This window comes from Onychomys torridus, chromosome 4, assembly GCF_903995425.1.
Source record: "Onychomys torridus chromosome 4, mOncTor1.1, whole genome shotgun sequence".
In the NCBI taxonomy this organism is placed as follows: Eukaryota; Metazoa; Chordata; class Mammalia; order Rodentia; family Cricetidae; genus Onychomys; species Onychomys torridus.
In genome coordinates, this window is record NC_050446.1 from 125298993 (window position 1) to 125317284 (window position 18292).

The window sequence follows — 18292 nt, forward strand, 5'->3', positions numbered from 1 at the left end:
GGACCCTCATTTCTGAAATCTAGCAGTCCAAGAGTCTGGTTCCTTCAACTTCAAAGTTCATATTCTTGAGGCTTTTCCCTTTCCCACCTCATCAGAGGAAGGGAGGAAAATAGAATATCTATTTTCATCATTAATCTATTCACTAACGTCTCACTCCTGAGAGCAAAGCTTTTGCAACACATGATAGCTCTCACGTAGCTCAGGCTAGCCTGGCTGCTGTGCAGCAGCTCTCTCTCTGCTTCCACCTCTTGAGCACTGGAATTACAGGCATTCTACAACTACACTAGGTTTTGGCACTTCTCAGTGTTAGTTAATCTTAGTATTTTACAAAGTACAAAAGTCAGCGGGGTTGGTAGAGCGCTTGCTTAGCAAGCACAAGGCCCTGAGTTCGGTCCTCAGCTGGGGGGGGGGGGGGGTCACAAAGCAGCGAGCAGAGGGCCTCACATGCTCAGAAGCACGTGCTTCAGGGTCCCATGAAGCAAAAGAAGCAATGTGGCCAGACGGTGAGTATAGCTGCTCCTGAGGAACCTGCTCAGGCCCTCTGTAAAAGCAGCTTAGAGGCTGCAAGACAGCACCAAAGGCACACCTTACCCAGTGATGGGGCTCAGTCAGACCAAATCATGACTCAGGTCACAATTTAGACATCACTCTAGGTAAAAGCCCAGCTATTTCCACCCCAAGCACATACCTGGGGGGGTAGGCACCTCCGCGCATGCCGTAGCTGTAGGTGGACTGCATCCGAGAGTGGGGGTCCACAGGCTTATACATTGGTTTTCCTTCCAGTTTCACGCAAAGTGCATTGAGCTCAGTGGCAGGAGCTTTGCTTTCTGCAACATAAAAATCATACAAAGAACAGTTTCAGGCCCTAGACACTGATGAAGCATGGCTGTAAATCAGACTCAGAGAATGTACTGCAAAGAGCCAAGTACTAGATCTACCCCCATGGATGTCCATCAGGAAACTCAAGAATGGGCATAGTGTACAGAACCACAGGAAAAACCTAGGAAGGGTAAGGCAAGTAGGTGTTTGGAGAAGGCAAGTAAGGACCAGAAAACATCCAGCTGTCTCTGACTTGGTATTACAATGGGGCTGAACTGTGGTCACAGATAATAGGAAACCCAGTTTCATTTTCATACGCGTCAAGAGGAAGCTTTTACCTCAAAATCATCAACATGAGAAGATAGAGACTAGAGCTAGAGATGGGGCTCAGCAGTAAGAGCACTTGCGGTCCAATCATAAGACCAGATCCTGCACCAACGTAAGAAGTTTGGCTCCCACGCTCGCCTGTAACCCCAGCTCTGACAGGAGGATGGTTTCCAACCTAGCTGAGGACATGAGTTTTAAGGATAGGTCCCATCTCTAAGGAAGTCAGAAAGTGACATGAGAAATCATCTGATGTTATCTCCTGAACTCCACACACAGCACACAGCACACACACATCTGTATGCATGCATGCATGTACTCTCACAGAAACAAACAAAACATACACTATTCATCTTTCAATTTGCTCTCCTAGGTCATCCAATTCATAAATCTTCACAAACCATTACAACAGCCTGAAAAGATTACTGTCACTACACAACTCCCATCTTTAACCAACCCTTTGAGAGTGGGAATGGGCTGGAAGGGTGGCTCAGCCATCAAAAGCACTAGCTGCCCGTCCAGAAAACCCAGGTTTCATCCTTTGTACCCACAAGGCGACTCACAACTTTAGCTCCAGTTCCAAAAGATCTAACACCCTCTGCTGGCCTCTAGAAGCACAAGGCATCAGTGGCATACAGGTAAAACACCCATACACATAAATCATTAATTAAAAATAAGAAAGCATCCTTTTTGGACCTTGGATATGACACAGTAAGTTAAGGCACATACTGTCACGCCTGAGAGCTAAATACAACCCTACAGACTCACATGGTAAATGAGAAACAATGTGGGGAAGTTATCCCCTACCTTCATACAGCACTGTCATATAAGTGCCCACACATATACACAATAAAGAAATAAACAAACAAATACTTTCACTAGGCCTAGTGATATGAGCCTATAATCTCAGCACTTGAGAGGCTAAGGCAGAAGGATTGTAAATTTGAGAAGAGCTGTCTATCTCAAAAACAAAAAACAACACTAGCAATAGCAAGCTTGATTAATGGCCATGAAAACCTACGTTTAGGGGGGCTGGAGAGAGACCACCTAGCCCAGCACTGCATGGTGGCTTACAACCACCTGTAACTCCGGGTCCAAGGGACCCACCACCCTCTTCTGGCCTCCACAAGCACCAAGTGCACAAGTAGTGCCCAGACATACATGCAGGCAAACAATACACATGAAAATATAATCTTGAGAAAAAAGAAGCTGGGTGGTGGCACACGCCTTTAATCCCAGCACTGGGGAGACAGGCAGGCAGATCTCTGTGAGTTCAAGGCCAGCCTGGTCTACAGAGTGAGTTCCAGGACAGCCAGAACTGTTACACAGAGAAACCCTGTCTTGAAGGGGGGGGAAAAAGGAAAGAAAAGAAAATTCACCTTTAAATGCCTCTAAGATATTACACAGAGAAAAATAAAAATGATTTTTATTTTATATTACAATTGGCTGAACTAAATTTAGATTATGAATCAAATTCATAAGAACATCAATGGTCTTGCACAATCAGGTCAAATGAATTACTGTTCTTCCTCATTCATAACAGAATTCCGTGTGTGTGTGTGTGTGTGTGTGTGTGTGTGTGTGTGTGTCTGTGAGAGAGACAGACAGACAGACAGACAGACAGAATTGCATTTTAAGAACCACCACAGGCCAGGCGGTAATGGCGCACGCCTATAATCCCAGCACTGGGGAGGCAGAGGCAGGTGGTTACCAAGGACTGGAAACTGTAAGTAGAGCCCCCCAGCCACAGCCTCCAGAAAGTGCCTCCCAAACACATCCCATGATTCCTAATTTGCTTTGAGTCCTTGTTTGAAGCACTATGACCTACTAGCTTGCATGTAGGCAGTATTTTCTCACCCTTGTTAATCATCAGGAGACAGACAATCAACACTGCTGATTGACAGATTATAAGCAATACTGCCATACTGACCTGACACAACCCTACTAAAAAACCTATGCTCTCGACGAGCTACACAGCCTTACCCAGGGAAAAGGTATTTTCATCATGTTTTTCCTCAACCTTAAAAACTGTATGGGGACAGCAGACTGGGATAGTGAGGAGGTATCTGCCACTCAGTACAGGACCTATGCTTAGGAAGTTATCATGCCATACTGGGCAGCCCCAAGACACACTTTGGAAAATAGACTATCCTGGCCCAGACAGACTGCCAGATTCCTCTTCATGTGCTTAGAGGAAATTCCTTTCTTCCCCCAGCTGTGGCAGCAGCTGTGTGCTACAGTTTGAAAAACTAGTTCCATCAGCTTCCCAGAGCTTATCTCCTAGTGTCAGCTGGACTGAAAACAAGCACAAATGTGCCTCCAGTGCTCAGACAAGCAGCCTGCTGCTGATTGCTGCCCCACTTGGACCCTAGGCACTTTTAATGGGTATGGTTTAAAAGGATTGCTCATCACCTTCGAAAGGTATTTCTTCACTTTTCCTTGTTTTGAGACAATCTCACTATATTGTCCAAGCACCAACACAAAGAGACACTTCAAATACAATTATGCTTGTTTGTAAAGACTGATTTTTATTTTATGTGTATGGGTGTTTTGCCTGCATGCATACCCCATGTGTGCCTGGTGCCCAAGGAGGTGTTTGTAACTGAGTGACAAACAGTTGAAAGCTAGGAACTGAACTCATGTCCTCTGGAAGAACAGTAGTCACTGCTCTTTCTTACCCACTGAGTCACGGCTCGAGCTCCTAGTTAGGCTTTTATCAGATACCAACGGGACAGTTCCAACAAGGGGCTGAGCTGGCTCAGATGCAGAGCACATGCTGCTTCAGTTCTCAGCTCTCCTCCCAGCAGGCAGCTCACAACTGCCTTAACTCCGTGTGTGCCCTCTGGCCTCCTCATGGTGCACAGAAACTCCTGCAAGTTCACACATACACACATAAAAATATTCCATCTATAACAATTGCTTCACAGAGTCTTTTATTTTTCAAGGCTGAAAATGATAACAAAGATTAACTGAGAAAGCCCAATCTTCCTTAAAGACAACGGTCCACCGTGCATCATCAGCCCCTCACCCAGACTACAGACAAGCAGCCTCACTGACTTCCCACATGCAAACAAGCAGGAAAAGAGCATGAGGAAGGAAGGTTGCAAGAAGTAAGAGGTCCCAAAGCCTGGAACACTCATGGGAAATCATAGCACTTGGGGATTGTCCACTCCAAATCCCACACAATCTCATGTGACTTGGAGTTTTAAAAGCCAAATATTCCAAGGAAAACATGTATTTTCTTGATCCATCCTGCAAGGGTAAAGGTAGAGGCAATTCTCAGTGAGCCAGACATGTACACATTTTGGGAGGCAGAGGCAGGCCATACTGATGAGTTCAAAACCAGCCTGGTCCAGGAAGGATAGCCATGGCTACACAGAGAAACCTTGCCTCAAAAAGCCAAAATATATAAAAATAAAGGTAATTATCTAAAACCTGTGAGTTTGTATCCCTTAGTCTCAGCAGTTTGAAAATTTGTGGATGCTTAGAGAAGACACAACCAGAATCATTGCTGAACCACCTGTAGCTGAGAAACCTAGGAAAGTGATTATTATTTTTTAAGTTATTTATTTATTATGTACATAGTGTCCTGTCTGCATGCCAGAAGAGGGCACCAAACCTCATTACAGATGGTTATGAGCCACCATGTGGTTGCTGGAAATTGAACTCAGGACCTCTGGAAGAGCTGCCTGTACTCTTAACCTCTGAGCCATCTCTCCAGCCCAAAAGTGATTATTATTATGTCTTCCAAAAGCAAGAACAAGGGCTAGAGATGTCATTTACTGAAGCAGCCCTTTTCCAGCACACGTTAAGTCCTGGCTTCCATCCCCAGCACTGTAAACTAAGAACAACAAAGACAGCACATAGCTGGCCAGGGCAAAACTGGAACCTGATGAAGCACTGCTGCTGGAGTCAGCCAAGAAGCCCACAAGCAGTCCGCTGGAGCAGGCCACCATGTCAAATCTCAGCTAAGGTACATCACTATCTCCCAGCCAGGACTGCCATTCTCCTCAAACCTGGCTTCTTATTCCTGGAACATTCCTAAAGACTGCTGTTCTCAATTGTGATCTACTTTGGACAATTATCTAAGTAAAATACCATGGTCCTGGTGGGAGTCTCACAAACTCAATACATGGAAATGGAAAGAGCACACATGCAGCTGACAATCTATGAAGTGCCCTCTAACCTCCACGTGCAGGGGATGGCATAGGTGTCTGCTCACACATAAGACACATAATAAATAACTGAAGTTGTAAAACTACCCTTAGCCAGGCATAGTGATGTATGCATTTAATCTCAGCACATGGGAGGCAAAGGCAGGCATAGCTTTCTAAGTGATACCAGCCTGGTCTGCACAGTGAGTTCCAGTATAGCCAGGATTGCATAAATGAGACCCTGTCTCAAAAAGAGAAAACAAAACACAACTGTAACACAAACTCCAGCATTCAGGAGGCTAAGTCAGGAGAACTACTTTGAGTTCAAGGACAACCTAAGTTACACAGAGTTGAAGCCAACCTGGGCTATGTGGTAAGACATCTCCAAGCAAGCAAGCGAAGGACACATTAAAATAAAAAGCATGGTGAAAAGGTATGGTGATGCACACCTTCAATCTCAGCATTTGGGAAACAGAGGCAGAGAGGATCTCGGTGAGTTTGAGACAAACCAGGTCCACATAGTTCCTGGCCAGCCAGAGCTACAGAGAGATCCTGTCTCAAAAATAAATACAGCAAAGAAAAAGCAGTAAAGCCCAGGGGAATGCAATGGTTTATGTTCTTCCCTTTAAACCAGTCACACACATCTGAGGAGTTAGGAATATCATCCTGTGAGACAACTTAAATGAATCTGGTGAAGCAGGTTAAGATGTGGGGCTGGGGATTTAGCTCAGTGGTAGAGCACTTGCCTAGCAAGCTCAAGGCCCTGGGTTCGATCCTCAGCTCAAAAAAAAAAAAAAAAAAAAAAAAAAGATGTGGAGCAGCTAAGCAAAAGAGAAGAGAACCAGTGTTTTAACAGATTTACCAGGCCATGGTGATGGACACCTTTAATCCCAGCACTGGGAGGCAGAGCCAGGAGGATCTCTGTGAGTTCGAGGCCAACCTGGTCTACAGAGTGAATTCTAGGACAGTTAGGACTACACAGAGAAACCCTGTCCTGAAAAAACCAAAACCAAAAATTAAATAAAGACCAATTTTACACAGCAGGCGAATATGCTCAGCGAGTAAAGACCTTTGCCAATAAGCCTGACGGCCTGAGTTATGTTGCCAAGTCTCACGTGGAGGAAGGAGAGAACAACTCCTTAAGTTGTCCTCTGACTCCACACTCTCACACACAGCTTATTTCAAAAGGAAAACAATGTTTTTTACAGGACAGATTTATAAACTAAAGAAAATGAGACAAGCAAGAAGGATGTCTGTCCATGGGGACTGCTGTCCAGGCAGGGCTGTCAAGCTTGTTACAGGTGCCTGGTGCGGAAGTACTTCAACTGACTCCCATGTGCACAACCTTAGCTGGTCACACCAGGGAAGAAGGAAGCAGCTTTAGGTTCTTCCTTCAAGTGTGTCAAGACTTTCTTCATTTCCTGGGGACCAGACCTGAGTACCTTTAAATGCATTCCTTTTCTAAAGAAATCTCTGCTGCTTTACTTGGTTTCTGACTAGCCCTCCTTACAGTCTCTGAACTACCTACAATATTCCAGACTTCAACTCACTTTAATCAAAATAACAATTAAGGGCCTGCAAGATGACTCAGTGGACAAAGGCTCTGGACGCCAAGCCTGAGACCCAAGAGAAAATGCCCCCATAAGATTGGGCTCTAGGCAGGCCTGGGGGGCATTTTCTTAATCAGTGGTTGATGGGGGAGGGCATGACCATTGTAGGTGACCATCCTTGAGCTAGTGGGCCAGGCTTCCATAAGAAAGCAGGCTGAAGCCAGGTGGTGGTGGTGGTGCACTCCTTTAATCCCAGCACTCAGGAGGCAGACAGGTGGATCTCTGTGAATTCAAGGCCAGCCTGGTCTACAGAGTGAGTTCCAGGACAACCAGGACTACACAGAGAAACCCTGTCTCAAATAAATAAAGAAGGGAGGGGAGAGGAGAGGAGGAAGGAAGGAAGGAAGGAAGGAAGGAAGGAAGGAAGGAAGGAAGGAAGGAAAGTAGGTAGGTGAATAGATAGATAAAAATGTGGAGGGATAGAGAAGGTAGAAGAAACTGCAAAGCCAATTTCTTCACAAGTCAAAAGGGGGGTTGGGGGGTGGGGACTGAAGAGAGGCTCAGCAGTTAAGAGTACTGGTTGCTCCTGCTGAAGACCTGGGTTCTACTCCCAGCACCCACATGGCAGCTCACAACCACTATAAATAACTCCAGCTCCAGGAAATCCAACATCCCTTTCTGGTCTCCATAGGCACCAGGCACACATGGGTTGCACAGACAACAATCTATATAGGCAAAATACAGTAAAATAATTAAAAAAAAATAAATAAAGTCAAGCATAGTGACTCACACTTTTAATGCCAGCACTCAGGAGGCAGAGGCAGGTGGTCTACAGAATGAGTTCTAGAATAACAAGACTATAGAGACTCTATCCCCAAAATGACAAAATAATAATAATAATAATAAAAAAGTATGGGAAGGTGGGGGTCCTGGAGAATTGGCTAAGTGATTGAGAGAACTTGCTGCCAGCACCCACATGGTGCTCACAACCATTTATAACTAACTCCATCTATGGGATCTAATGTCTACTTCTAACTGTCATAGGCACTACATACACATCATGCACAAACACACATGCAGGTAAGACTCATACACATAAAATAAAAATTTAGGAGTAGGAACAATTCTATACATACTTATGGCCATTTTTCAAAAAGCAGAGGAAGTTGTAAGGGAGCTAAAAGTACTTTAAATAAAAAAGCTTCAATGAAGGCTAGACATTTTATTTTCTAGTATTTTACAGAAACAGGCAACCAGCCAGGCCTCGAGCATATACCAGCTGACCAGCTGTTCCGTGGCAGACTAACCCACAATGACATTTACCGCCAGAGCAAGCGAACGGCAAACCTGAAGCAAACCCCAAGGAAGTTCCATAGCGACTAGCTCGAATGACTTCACTGGCCTAACCCAATGCTGTCGCTTTGCACCACCTTGGCTACTTTGGGAATGGACAAAAAACAGGCTACCCATCCAAGAGGCAGGACTGTTCGTAGTAGACTAACTTCCAGTGTGGACACACAAACCTGCAAGGGTTCAGCAATTAGCAGTGCCCTTGCTTGGTTTTTTCCTTTCAGCTGCCAAATGAGAAAGAGCTCCCTCTCTCTCAGCCTCACTCCTCCTAGTCTTCCTAAAGTCTGTCTTGTCTGCTTTACTCACTGAAAAAGCCAGTCAGTTTCCTCCTAACTTTAAATACCAGCCAGAGGTCACAGGCAGAAAAGGAACTCAAACAAAGCCTGTCCCAGCAGATCACTGCAGTCCTGCAGAAATGAAGACTGAATGAATGCCTAAAATTAGAAAGGGTGGGGCTCAAAGGAACCCTTTTTTGGCTCCTACTATATAAAGCAGGCCCACTGACAACATTTCCAGCTCCAATCATAAATATGTGAGGATTATAGAAGCTCAGAACAAGCAGGCTTTGGTTGAGACTTCCCCCAAAATGCTAGTCTCAAATACACTTTAAAGAGCTAATGACTGGGTGAAATCCGTAGCTAGAAACTGGAGGAAAGTAGCATAGGTGGTCGGTGAGCAGTGCTTGTCATGTAAACATGAGGACCTGAATTTGACCCCAGCACCCACAAAAGCATCAACAGCATGGCAGAACAGACTATCACCCCAGCTCTGGGGAGTAAAAAGGCAGGAGGAACCCTGGCAGAACAGCCTATCATCCTAGCACTGGGGAGGTAAAAACAGGAGGAACTCTGGGGTTTGCTAGCCAAATAGTCTAGTCCATCAGCAACCTCCAGGTTCAAAAAGAGAGCCTGCCTCAAAAGGAAGGAAAGAAGGAAGAAAGGGAGGGAGGAAGGGAGAGAGGGAGGAGATGAGGTATACTTCAAGAGGAAGACACCAAGTGTCAATCTGGCCTGGCCACCAGTACCCCTCATGATACATGAGAGTGGGGGTAGTTAAAACATATTACACAACTACTTGGTAGGCTTTAGATTTCCCCCACATAAGCAACACTAAACACCAGGCAAGAGGCTAGGGGTAGAGGCTAGTGAAGATGTACCTGCTCAGCATACACACAGAGGGCTCTAGATTTAGTCCTAGACCCAGACAAAAAATAAAAAGTTAAAGTAATAAAAGATACCAAGCAATACTCATTTGGTAGTCACTCTTTAATTACTTGCTAATGTAACCCTGGGTGTCATGTTTAAGCCTGAAGAGAGAATGAGGGGCAGTGGTTGTCAAGAGAGAACAGTTCTGTTTCTCCAGGGATATCTGGCAATGGCTGGGTATTTCTGGTTGTCACTTCTGATCAATGTAAAAGGCTCTTATAGAGCTGATCAATGTAAAAGGCTCTTATAGAGCTGATCAATGTAAAAGGATCTACTATAGAGCCGAGCGGTGGTGGTGCATGCCTTTAAACCCAGCACTCAGGAGGCAGAGGCAGAGGCAGGCGGATCTCTGTGAGTTTGAGGCCAGCCTGGTCTACAGAGTTCTAGGAAAGGTGCAAAACTACACAGATAAACCCTGTCAGAACAAAACAAAACAAAAACTGTCAGGCAGAGGGATTGGGGATTTAGCTCAGTAGTAGAGCACTTGCCTAGCAAGCGCAAGGCCCTGGGTTCTGTCCTCAGCTCCAGAAAACAAAAAACTGAGGACAACATGGACTACATGGTGAGGTCTTATCTAAAAACAAATAAATAAAATTACACACACACACACACACGCACGCACGCACGCACGCACGCACGCACGCACATGCATACACATAACATACAAACACAACACACACACAATGACAAAAACAAAAGTGGAGCCTCCTCACCTGTTTGACAAATATTACTTTACAAGTGCAAAGCACTTTTTCTGGATGTAGAGAAAGGAACATGAGCCTGTAAACCTCATAAAATCCCTGTTTGTTTGTTTGTTTGAATTGCACACATGTGCTACACAGTGGCTAGGTGTAAATGTGTTCCTCACTCAGCAGTAAATGCAGGACCACCTGATAATACTGAGCACACCGGAATGATTTAATACACAAGGAACATGTCAGAAAAGGAGGCCACAATTAGCTAAAATGGCCATCAGTCTTACTGACTTCCAAGTACAACTTCCAAGTATTACTAGTATACAGCAACTTGAGCACTTTTGTCTCAGTTTGGTGGGGTTTTTTTTGTTTTGTTTTGTTTTGGTTTTGGTTTTTCGAGACAGGGTTTTTCTCTGTAGCTTTTCGAGGCTGTCCTAGAACTCGCTTTGTAGACCAGGTTGGCCTCGAACTCACAGAGATCCACCTGCCTCTGCCTCCTGAGTGCTGGGATTACAGGGGTGTGCCACCACCGCCCGGCAGTGTTTTGCTTTTTGAAACGAGGATTCACTACATAGTCCAGGCTGGCCTCATGGCAATCATTCTCCTTTACCTCTTCAGTGTTGGGAATCTTGGGCATGTGGCACCAAGCTCAGATAAGCCCTTAAAAAAATTAGCAGGGTGTGATGTGGTGTGATGTGATGTGGTGTGTGTGTGTGAGTCAGGCACACATATACCACAGCATGTGTGCAGAGGTCAGAAGATTAACTTGTAGGAATGGGTTCTCTCTTTCCATCATGGGATTCAGAGATTGAAATCAGGTCATCATGCTTGCTGAGCAAGCACTTTTAACTGCTAAGTCATCCTGCTTACCCATGGAGAAGACTTCTAATTAACCAACTTTTCACTAATTAACACAGATTATGTAGTATCTATACTTTTGTATAATCAACACATCATTCCCCTTTGTAAAAGTGATCTCCAGAGGCAGGTGGATTTCTGTTGAGTTTGAGGTCAGTCTGGTCTACAGAGTAAGTTCCAGGACAGCAATAGAGAAACCGTGTGTGTGTGTGTGTGTGTGTGTGTGTGTGTGTGTGTGTGTGTGTGTGTGTGTGTGTGTGTGTGTTGTGGGAGACCTCTCAATTCTAAAGAAACCTTTATTTATTTCTTTGTTTGTTTATTTTGTTTTTTTGAGACAGGGTTTCTCTGTGTAGCCCTGACTGTCCTGGAACTCACTCTGTAGACCAGGCTGGCCTCAAACTCACAGACATCCACCTGCCTCTGCCTCCAAATGCTGGGATTAAAGGCGTGTACCACCATCTCCCAGCCCTTTTATTTATTTTTATAAGATTAATTTTATTTTTAAATTATGTGTGTGCACGCGTGCACGTTCGTGGATATGTGATGTACACTTGAATGCAGGTGATCATGAAAGCCAAAGAGGGCATCAGATCCCCTGGAGCTAGAACTGCAGGTGAAGGCTGGGAACTAAACTCAGAGAGCTAGCTCGCAACTACTAAGCTGTCACTCCAACCTAAGACCCTTACCTGAGACATTTTTCTAGTTGCAATTCAGTTGTTTTCTGGGAGTAGAACTCACCTCTCCTGTTGCTTCCCCTCCCTCCCAGCAAACAATCCACAGGCTCAGTATCATCCAAATGCCTGGAGCAAGAAAAGCCATAGCCCAGATGGATGTCAGTCACTAGCCGCCTATACAATAATTCCCAAAGTGATCACTTTAAGATCAATGTCAAGCCATGTTCAACCACAGTCCTGGATACATACATAACTGCAAGAAGAAAGAAATGTAACCAACAACTATAAAGCATCCCACTATGTACTTTGTACTCAAGAGAAACAAAGACAGGACAGGATAGTTAGCTTCCCACTCACTAGCTAGACAACAAAACTGTCTACAACTGACAGCCTGGAAATGCCTGGCTGCTCAGGACCTCTGCACACAGTTCAAGCCTTGAATGTGGTCCCATATCACGTTTGCCAGAGTCAAGTGGACATGGGAGGATTCTTCTGCACACAAATGTAACTGGTGGGTGGCCTGCTACAAAACAAAACACCCCCAAAAAAATCAAAAACAAACAAACAAAAAACCTTCCTAGAGACTACAGCAATGGTTCTCAACCTCTAGGAAGAATGAGACCCTTTAACATAGTTCCTCATGTTGTGGTGACCCCCAACCATAAAATTATTTTCATTGCTACCTCATAACTATAATTTTGCTACTATTATGAATTGTAGTGCTAATATCTGTGTTTTCCAATGGGCTTAGGTTGTTCGTGACCCCTGTGAAAAGGTTGTTCGTCCTCCCTCAAAAAGGTCACAACCCACAGGCTGAGAGCCAGAGAGGACCCAGGTTATTTTGAGCACCCCCATAGTGTCTGACAACCACTCATAGCTCCTTTCAGGAGATCTGACATTGTCTTCTGGGCTCCACAAGCACCAGGCAAGCAGTGGTGCATGCATATATATTCAGGTCAAACACTCATACATATAAAATAAATATATATAAGTAAAAATACACTTCCTAAATGAGAAGTCATCATTAATTGTTCCTCCCAGAAAAACTGTTACAGCAAACAAAAATTAAAAAAAAAAAAAAATTAATTCCAAGGCCAGTGGTACACACCTTTAATCCCAGCACTCAGGAGACAGAAGCAGGAGGATCTCTTTGAGTTCTAAGACTCCCAGGACTACATAGAGAGAACAAGTCTTTAAAAAAAAAAAAGTTTAATTCCAACAGCCTTCCCGTCCATAAACCTCATTTTCTTTTCTGTCCCTAGAACTTTACCAGGCTCTTATTTTCCCCTTTCCTACAACAGTTTGAAAATTAAATTCAACAGTCCTGGAAGGTGTTATGCAAGCTGTTAAGGGAAGGAAGAAACCAGTAGTTTCTCCAGCTGTGAAGTCTGAGAACTACAATGACCAGCATGGCAAGCTATCTTAAAGGTGTAACAGCAGCAGTCATACCCTGGAAGTAACTAAATTTAATTAGACTTAAGACCTTCCAACAAGGAGATCATGCCTGGTACTGGAAATTTAGCTAACTACCCAAGGCTAGTGGGGTCACGGATCCTGGAAGGGAACCTACCACTACCACTTTCTAACTATTCCAAACACTTTTCCTCATACACACACTAAGTGTAGCTCCAATGCTAACCACAGAAGCTTCTGAAAGACAGACCAAACCATAACAGAAAGTCCCAATTGGTGAAGATGCAGCAAACTGGTCAGGGTGTCCAGTCCAGCTGATGCATCTACCACACAACTCCTACACCTAAGGCTCAGGGAACATCACAGCAGAGAGGGTACAAAGATTTATTTTTAAGAGCACATTATATTTATTAAAACCAATTCACAACAGGCCTGGTGGTCACACCTTTAGTCTCACTCAGCATTTGGGAGGCAGAGGCAGGCTGAGAGTTCTAGGCCAGCCTGATCTAGACAGTGAGACCCTGCCTCACTGTGGGGTGGGAGGGAGATCAAGTACGAATGAGAAAACAGAAACCACAGCTGTCAGGAGGAAAGGGCAGCGTGAGCACAGCACGCACTGACAAGGCACAATGGGACACATACATACAAAAAATGGCACAGCCAAACCAGTGTTGTGTACACTGAAAAATTAGAAAGGAAGAAAAAAGAGGCAGTGAGCAACACTAGAATTCCTTGCCTCACAATTCTGTGCTTTCTACAGTTTGGGCTCATTTCAGTCTGTCTTTACCACAGCTTCACAGCCAACAGAAAACTGCTGTTTACTGCCTAAATTCCACAAGTCAAATTACAAGCGTTCTGCTGCTGCTGCCGCTTTCTATCTTTACAGCTCAAGTTCTATCTCTAAATGGTAAAATATGAACAATTCTAATCTGGAAATCTAAAATGTTCAAGAGGTTTCAGTCTAGGGGCTGTGGAGATAGATGGCTCAGTCAGTGAAGTGCTTGTCATGCACACAAGGACCTAGGTGGAAAAGCTAGAAAGGGAAAAGTCTTAGAAGAACAGCACTTGCCACCACCTGACAACCTGAGTTCAATCCCCAGGACTCACACAGTAGGAGAGAAATAACTACCACAAATTGTATTTGGTTTTCAAACATCTGCTATGGCAGGTATGCACATACAGGTACACACACACACAGACACACACAGACAGACACACACACCAGGCCTGCACACAAGTGTGTGCTTGCATATGCACAGTTTGTTGTTAGAGACAAGGTTTCTCTGTGTAACAAACAGCCCTGGCTGTCCTGGAACTCATTCTGTAGACCAGGCTGGCCTCAAACTCACAGAGATCTGCCTGTGATCTGGGTACACTGCCTCCCAGTGCTGGGATTAAAGGTGTGTACCACCTGGCCACACACATTTTTTAAAAAAGCTCAGCAAAGTAGGGAGACAGAGACAGGCAGGTGCCTGGGGCTTGCTGGCTCACCAGCCTAATCAGTGAGCTCCAGGACAGTGACTCTGTCACAAAAAGTATAGTAGGGACAGGTAGATCTCTCTGAGTTTGAGGCCAGCCTGGTCTACATAGAGACCTGTTCCAAAATAAATAATAAATAAATACATAGGGTGGGGCATGGGGCCAGAGAAATGGCTCAGCTCGTAGTGGGCACTAACCTCCAAGCCTGGGGACCTGAGTTCAAGCCTTGGGACCTACATGGTGGAAAGTAGAGTTGACTGCTGTAAGTTGTCCTTTGGCCTCTACATGCACATAGTACATGTGTATTCAGACACACACACACACACACACACACACACACACACACACACACACTTCAGCCACAAGCGGCGACTACTGTAATTCCAGCATTCAGGAGAGTAGGAAGAGGATCACTGATTAGCGGCCAGCCTGAGCACACCAAGTGCTGTGTCTGCAATATTTACTTATTTAGTCACTTCTTTTTAAGACTAAGTCTCACTGGGTAGACCAGGCTGGCCATGAACTCAGAGATTCATCTGCCTCTGCTTCCCAACACCAGATTCAAGGGATGCACCACCAAGCTCACCTCTTTGTGAAAAGGTGGAATCGTCCTATGTATCCCAAGCCGGCTTCAAACTCATACCTTAGGGCTGAGGTTAGAAGCACATGCCACCACATCCAGCCAGAGCAGTACTTAGTAATAGATCACTTATAATAAACATTACCTGGTTACTGAAAGAGACACGTGGCAACAGAAAAGCTCCCTTGGCTGTGAACTGCTGATCTGGGTAAGGGCTAAGGACAGGCAACAACACTAAACAGGGAGAGGACTATGTTATAACCTTTCTTGAGGAACACCAGCTATCTCTTCAACTGTAATATGTTACTAGGCTTTATTGAAAGTGATACCTTGGGCTGGGCGGTGGTGGCGCACACCTGTAATCCCAGCACTTGGGAAGTAGAGGCAGGTGGATCTTTGTGAGTTCAAGGCCAGCCTGGTCTCCAAAGTGAGTTCCAGGAAAGGCACCAAGCTACACAGAAAAACCCTGTCTTGAAAAAACAAAACAAAACAAAACAAAATAAAACAAAAATCATTTAAAAGTGATACCTTGACTATAGACTAAATTCTTGCTAAAAAAAAAAAAAAAAAAAAAAAAACTTACTTTCAGCTGGGCATGGTAGCACATACCTTTAATTTCTGGGAAGCAGAGGTAGGCAGATCTGTGAGTTCAAGGCCAATCTGGCTTACATAGTAAGTTCTAAGACAGCTATCCAGGGCTACACAGTGAGACCCTGCCTCAAAAAAGCAAACAAAAAAAGCAAAAACAAAACAAAACAAAAAAAATGAAATTTTTTTCTTTTGAATTATAATCGTCTGCTTTATTGTAAAAATATTAACTAAGATTCCAATTAACTTCTGAAGGTTTCTTTTGTATGTGTGGTGGTGGTACTAAGGAGTGAATTTCAATTAAATTTTCTGCAACTGTCTTTCCCACCTGTTCTAAGAGGCTGGCTAACTTAGCAGTTTAGTGTTCAGCAGGAAGCTGTCTGCTGGACCATTTCTCTCTCACTTCCTTTGAATTGTTCACCTCCTGACTACAAGCCTCTCTGGCTCCCCTTCTAATCAGTCAGTCCTCCTTATGGCTGCTCCTAAGAGGCTGATCAGTGACACCCACTGCCTTTGGTGGTGTGTGGTGGGTGACATTCTGAAGGCTAGTGTAAAATGAGATGGAATGACTGTGTCTCATCCAACAGAAGGGTCTGTTCTGGAATGAAGTGAATGGGTAATACTGCTCAGGTTACTAATTACTTCCCTCAGGAACAGGCCTTGTGATCGCCTCAGATCTTGCCTAATTTTTCCATTTCCTTTTTTTTCTTTTTCTCTTTTCTTTTTTTGAGGGGTGTGGGTAAGACAGGTCTCATGGAGCCTAGAACAATCTCATACTTGGTATGTAGCCAAAGCTGACCTTGAACTCCTGATGTTCCTGTCCCCATCTTCCAGGTGCTGGGATTACAGGCTTAGGATACTACACTTGGCCTGAAATCCATGCTTTCTAGTTTTAGTAAAACTAACTGCAATATACATTTTATGCATTTGCAGAAGTCACCCAACAGAAATGGGAGTGCTGCTTGCTGATGCTGTAGTGTACACAGTGCTGGCAGGCTAACACACCCAGCAAAGGTAGATTAGGCTTGGAGCCTACAGTTCTCTGTTGCCCGATTTACCAACTCTACCCAGTGAAGTGCCATGACCCTTTACCTGGATGACAGACAAGCAGTCAGGGAAATACAAGTTCTTTTAGTGAACCTCCACTGTCTGCAGTACTTAGCTCACCACTACCTCTAGACAGCTGCTTGTCTGCTGAGAATGAAGCATTAAACACAAAAAGAACAAAAGAATGCTGTTTCTGGGTGCATACCACCTTTTTTCCTTCTTTCTTTTCTTTTTCTTTTTCTTTTTTTTTTTTTAAGTTTTTTTAGACAGGGTTTTTCTCTGTAGTCCATGAACTCGATCTAGTTTGTTTTGTTTTGTTTTTGAGACAGGGTCTCTCTGTATAGCCCTAGCTATCCTGGAACTCACTCTGCAGATCATGCTGGCCTCAAACTCACAGAGATCCGCCTGCCTCTCTACACAGTCTTTCAAAGGTGGCTTTTTCTTAATGTACTTATATGACTTATTAGGAATGTTTTATGAATGCAAGGTGTGGGCAGGTTAACAGTTTAACAGTCAACACTAACTAGTGAAGCATGTTTGTTTACAACCATGTCACCCACATTAACAGCTAATCCGCCCAGGAATCACTTGACAACTGAGTAGCTAATCATATGAAAATGGCAGTGGGAATCCAATTTTATATGTGACAAGACTGACTCCTACACATGTGACGTGCTCTATGGACTCAGGGAAGCAGCAGTGTAGGACTACTGAGTAGTTCTACACTGTACTGGCCCAAAGGGCCCATAAACAAGACCATGTATTGCTTAAACACATTTTCTTTCAAACTGGCCTGAAGTTCTAATGAACAAAAGCCTTGCCAGAGAGAAAAAGCAATGTACCCTGAGAGAAAAAGCAATGTACCCTAAGTCCAGAGACGCGCACGACTCTGTGGAAAGAGTGTCTGGGCTGAAGAGATGGCATGCCATTAGGGGCTAAAACAAGAACCTTACTTTAGAATCAGGCCCGTCAGTGCTCCGGTGGTGGGGACCTTGCCAGGGACTTGAGTCCTAAGGGCTTGCCTAGCCTCAGCTCTGACCCTTACTCTGGAGCAAATAAGGGGACAGAAATCTAACATCAAGTCTACAGTCAGACCAGATCTCATCTGATCTCCAAAGTGGGGTCGGCCTGGTTCGTCCTAGAAGGGAGGAATCCACATAAAGAAAGGTCTACTTCGACCTTGGTCTACAAGAGTGACAGGCAGCTTCCATTTCTTAGATAAACTCCACCTCTTGGATTCTTTTCTCCATCAAATAACTCTACCCTGTAATTCTTCTTTATTTGTTTGGGGGCAGAAGGGTTGAGACAGAGTCTGTCCCTGTAGCCCTGGCTATATACCAGGCCTGCCTGGAACTCGGAGAGATCTGCCTGCCTCTGCCTCTCAAGTGCCGGGAGAAAAGTGTGTGCCACCACAACACCTGGCAGAAGACTAATTTAGTAAGAGGCGGATGCCTCCCATCTTTGCTTCCAGAGTGCACCTTATTAAGTAAAGGAACACGTGATAGTGAGGTTTTGTCTCCTCCACTTACAAGGTGACATCAGCTTTAAATCAACCT

General features: G+C 44.5%; 1 protein-coding gene across 3 annotated transcripts in view; it reads right to left on the reverse strand.

The window, feature by feature from the left end:
- Stau1 (staufen double-stranded RNA binding protein 1) overlaps window positions 1-18292 on the reverse strand; it is a 42408-nt gene that overhangs the window by 17712 nt on the left and 6404 nt on the right. For all 3 annotated transcript variants that reach the window (XM_036185096.1, XM_036185097.1, XM_036185098.1), the window contains exon 2: window positions 689-827. In XM_036185096.1, the coding sequence (XP_036040989.1) occupies window positions 689-768 (80 nt within the window). In that variant the 5' untranslated portion in view covers window positions 769-827. The remainder of the gene's footprint in view (window positions 1-688; window positions 828-18292) is intronic.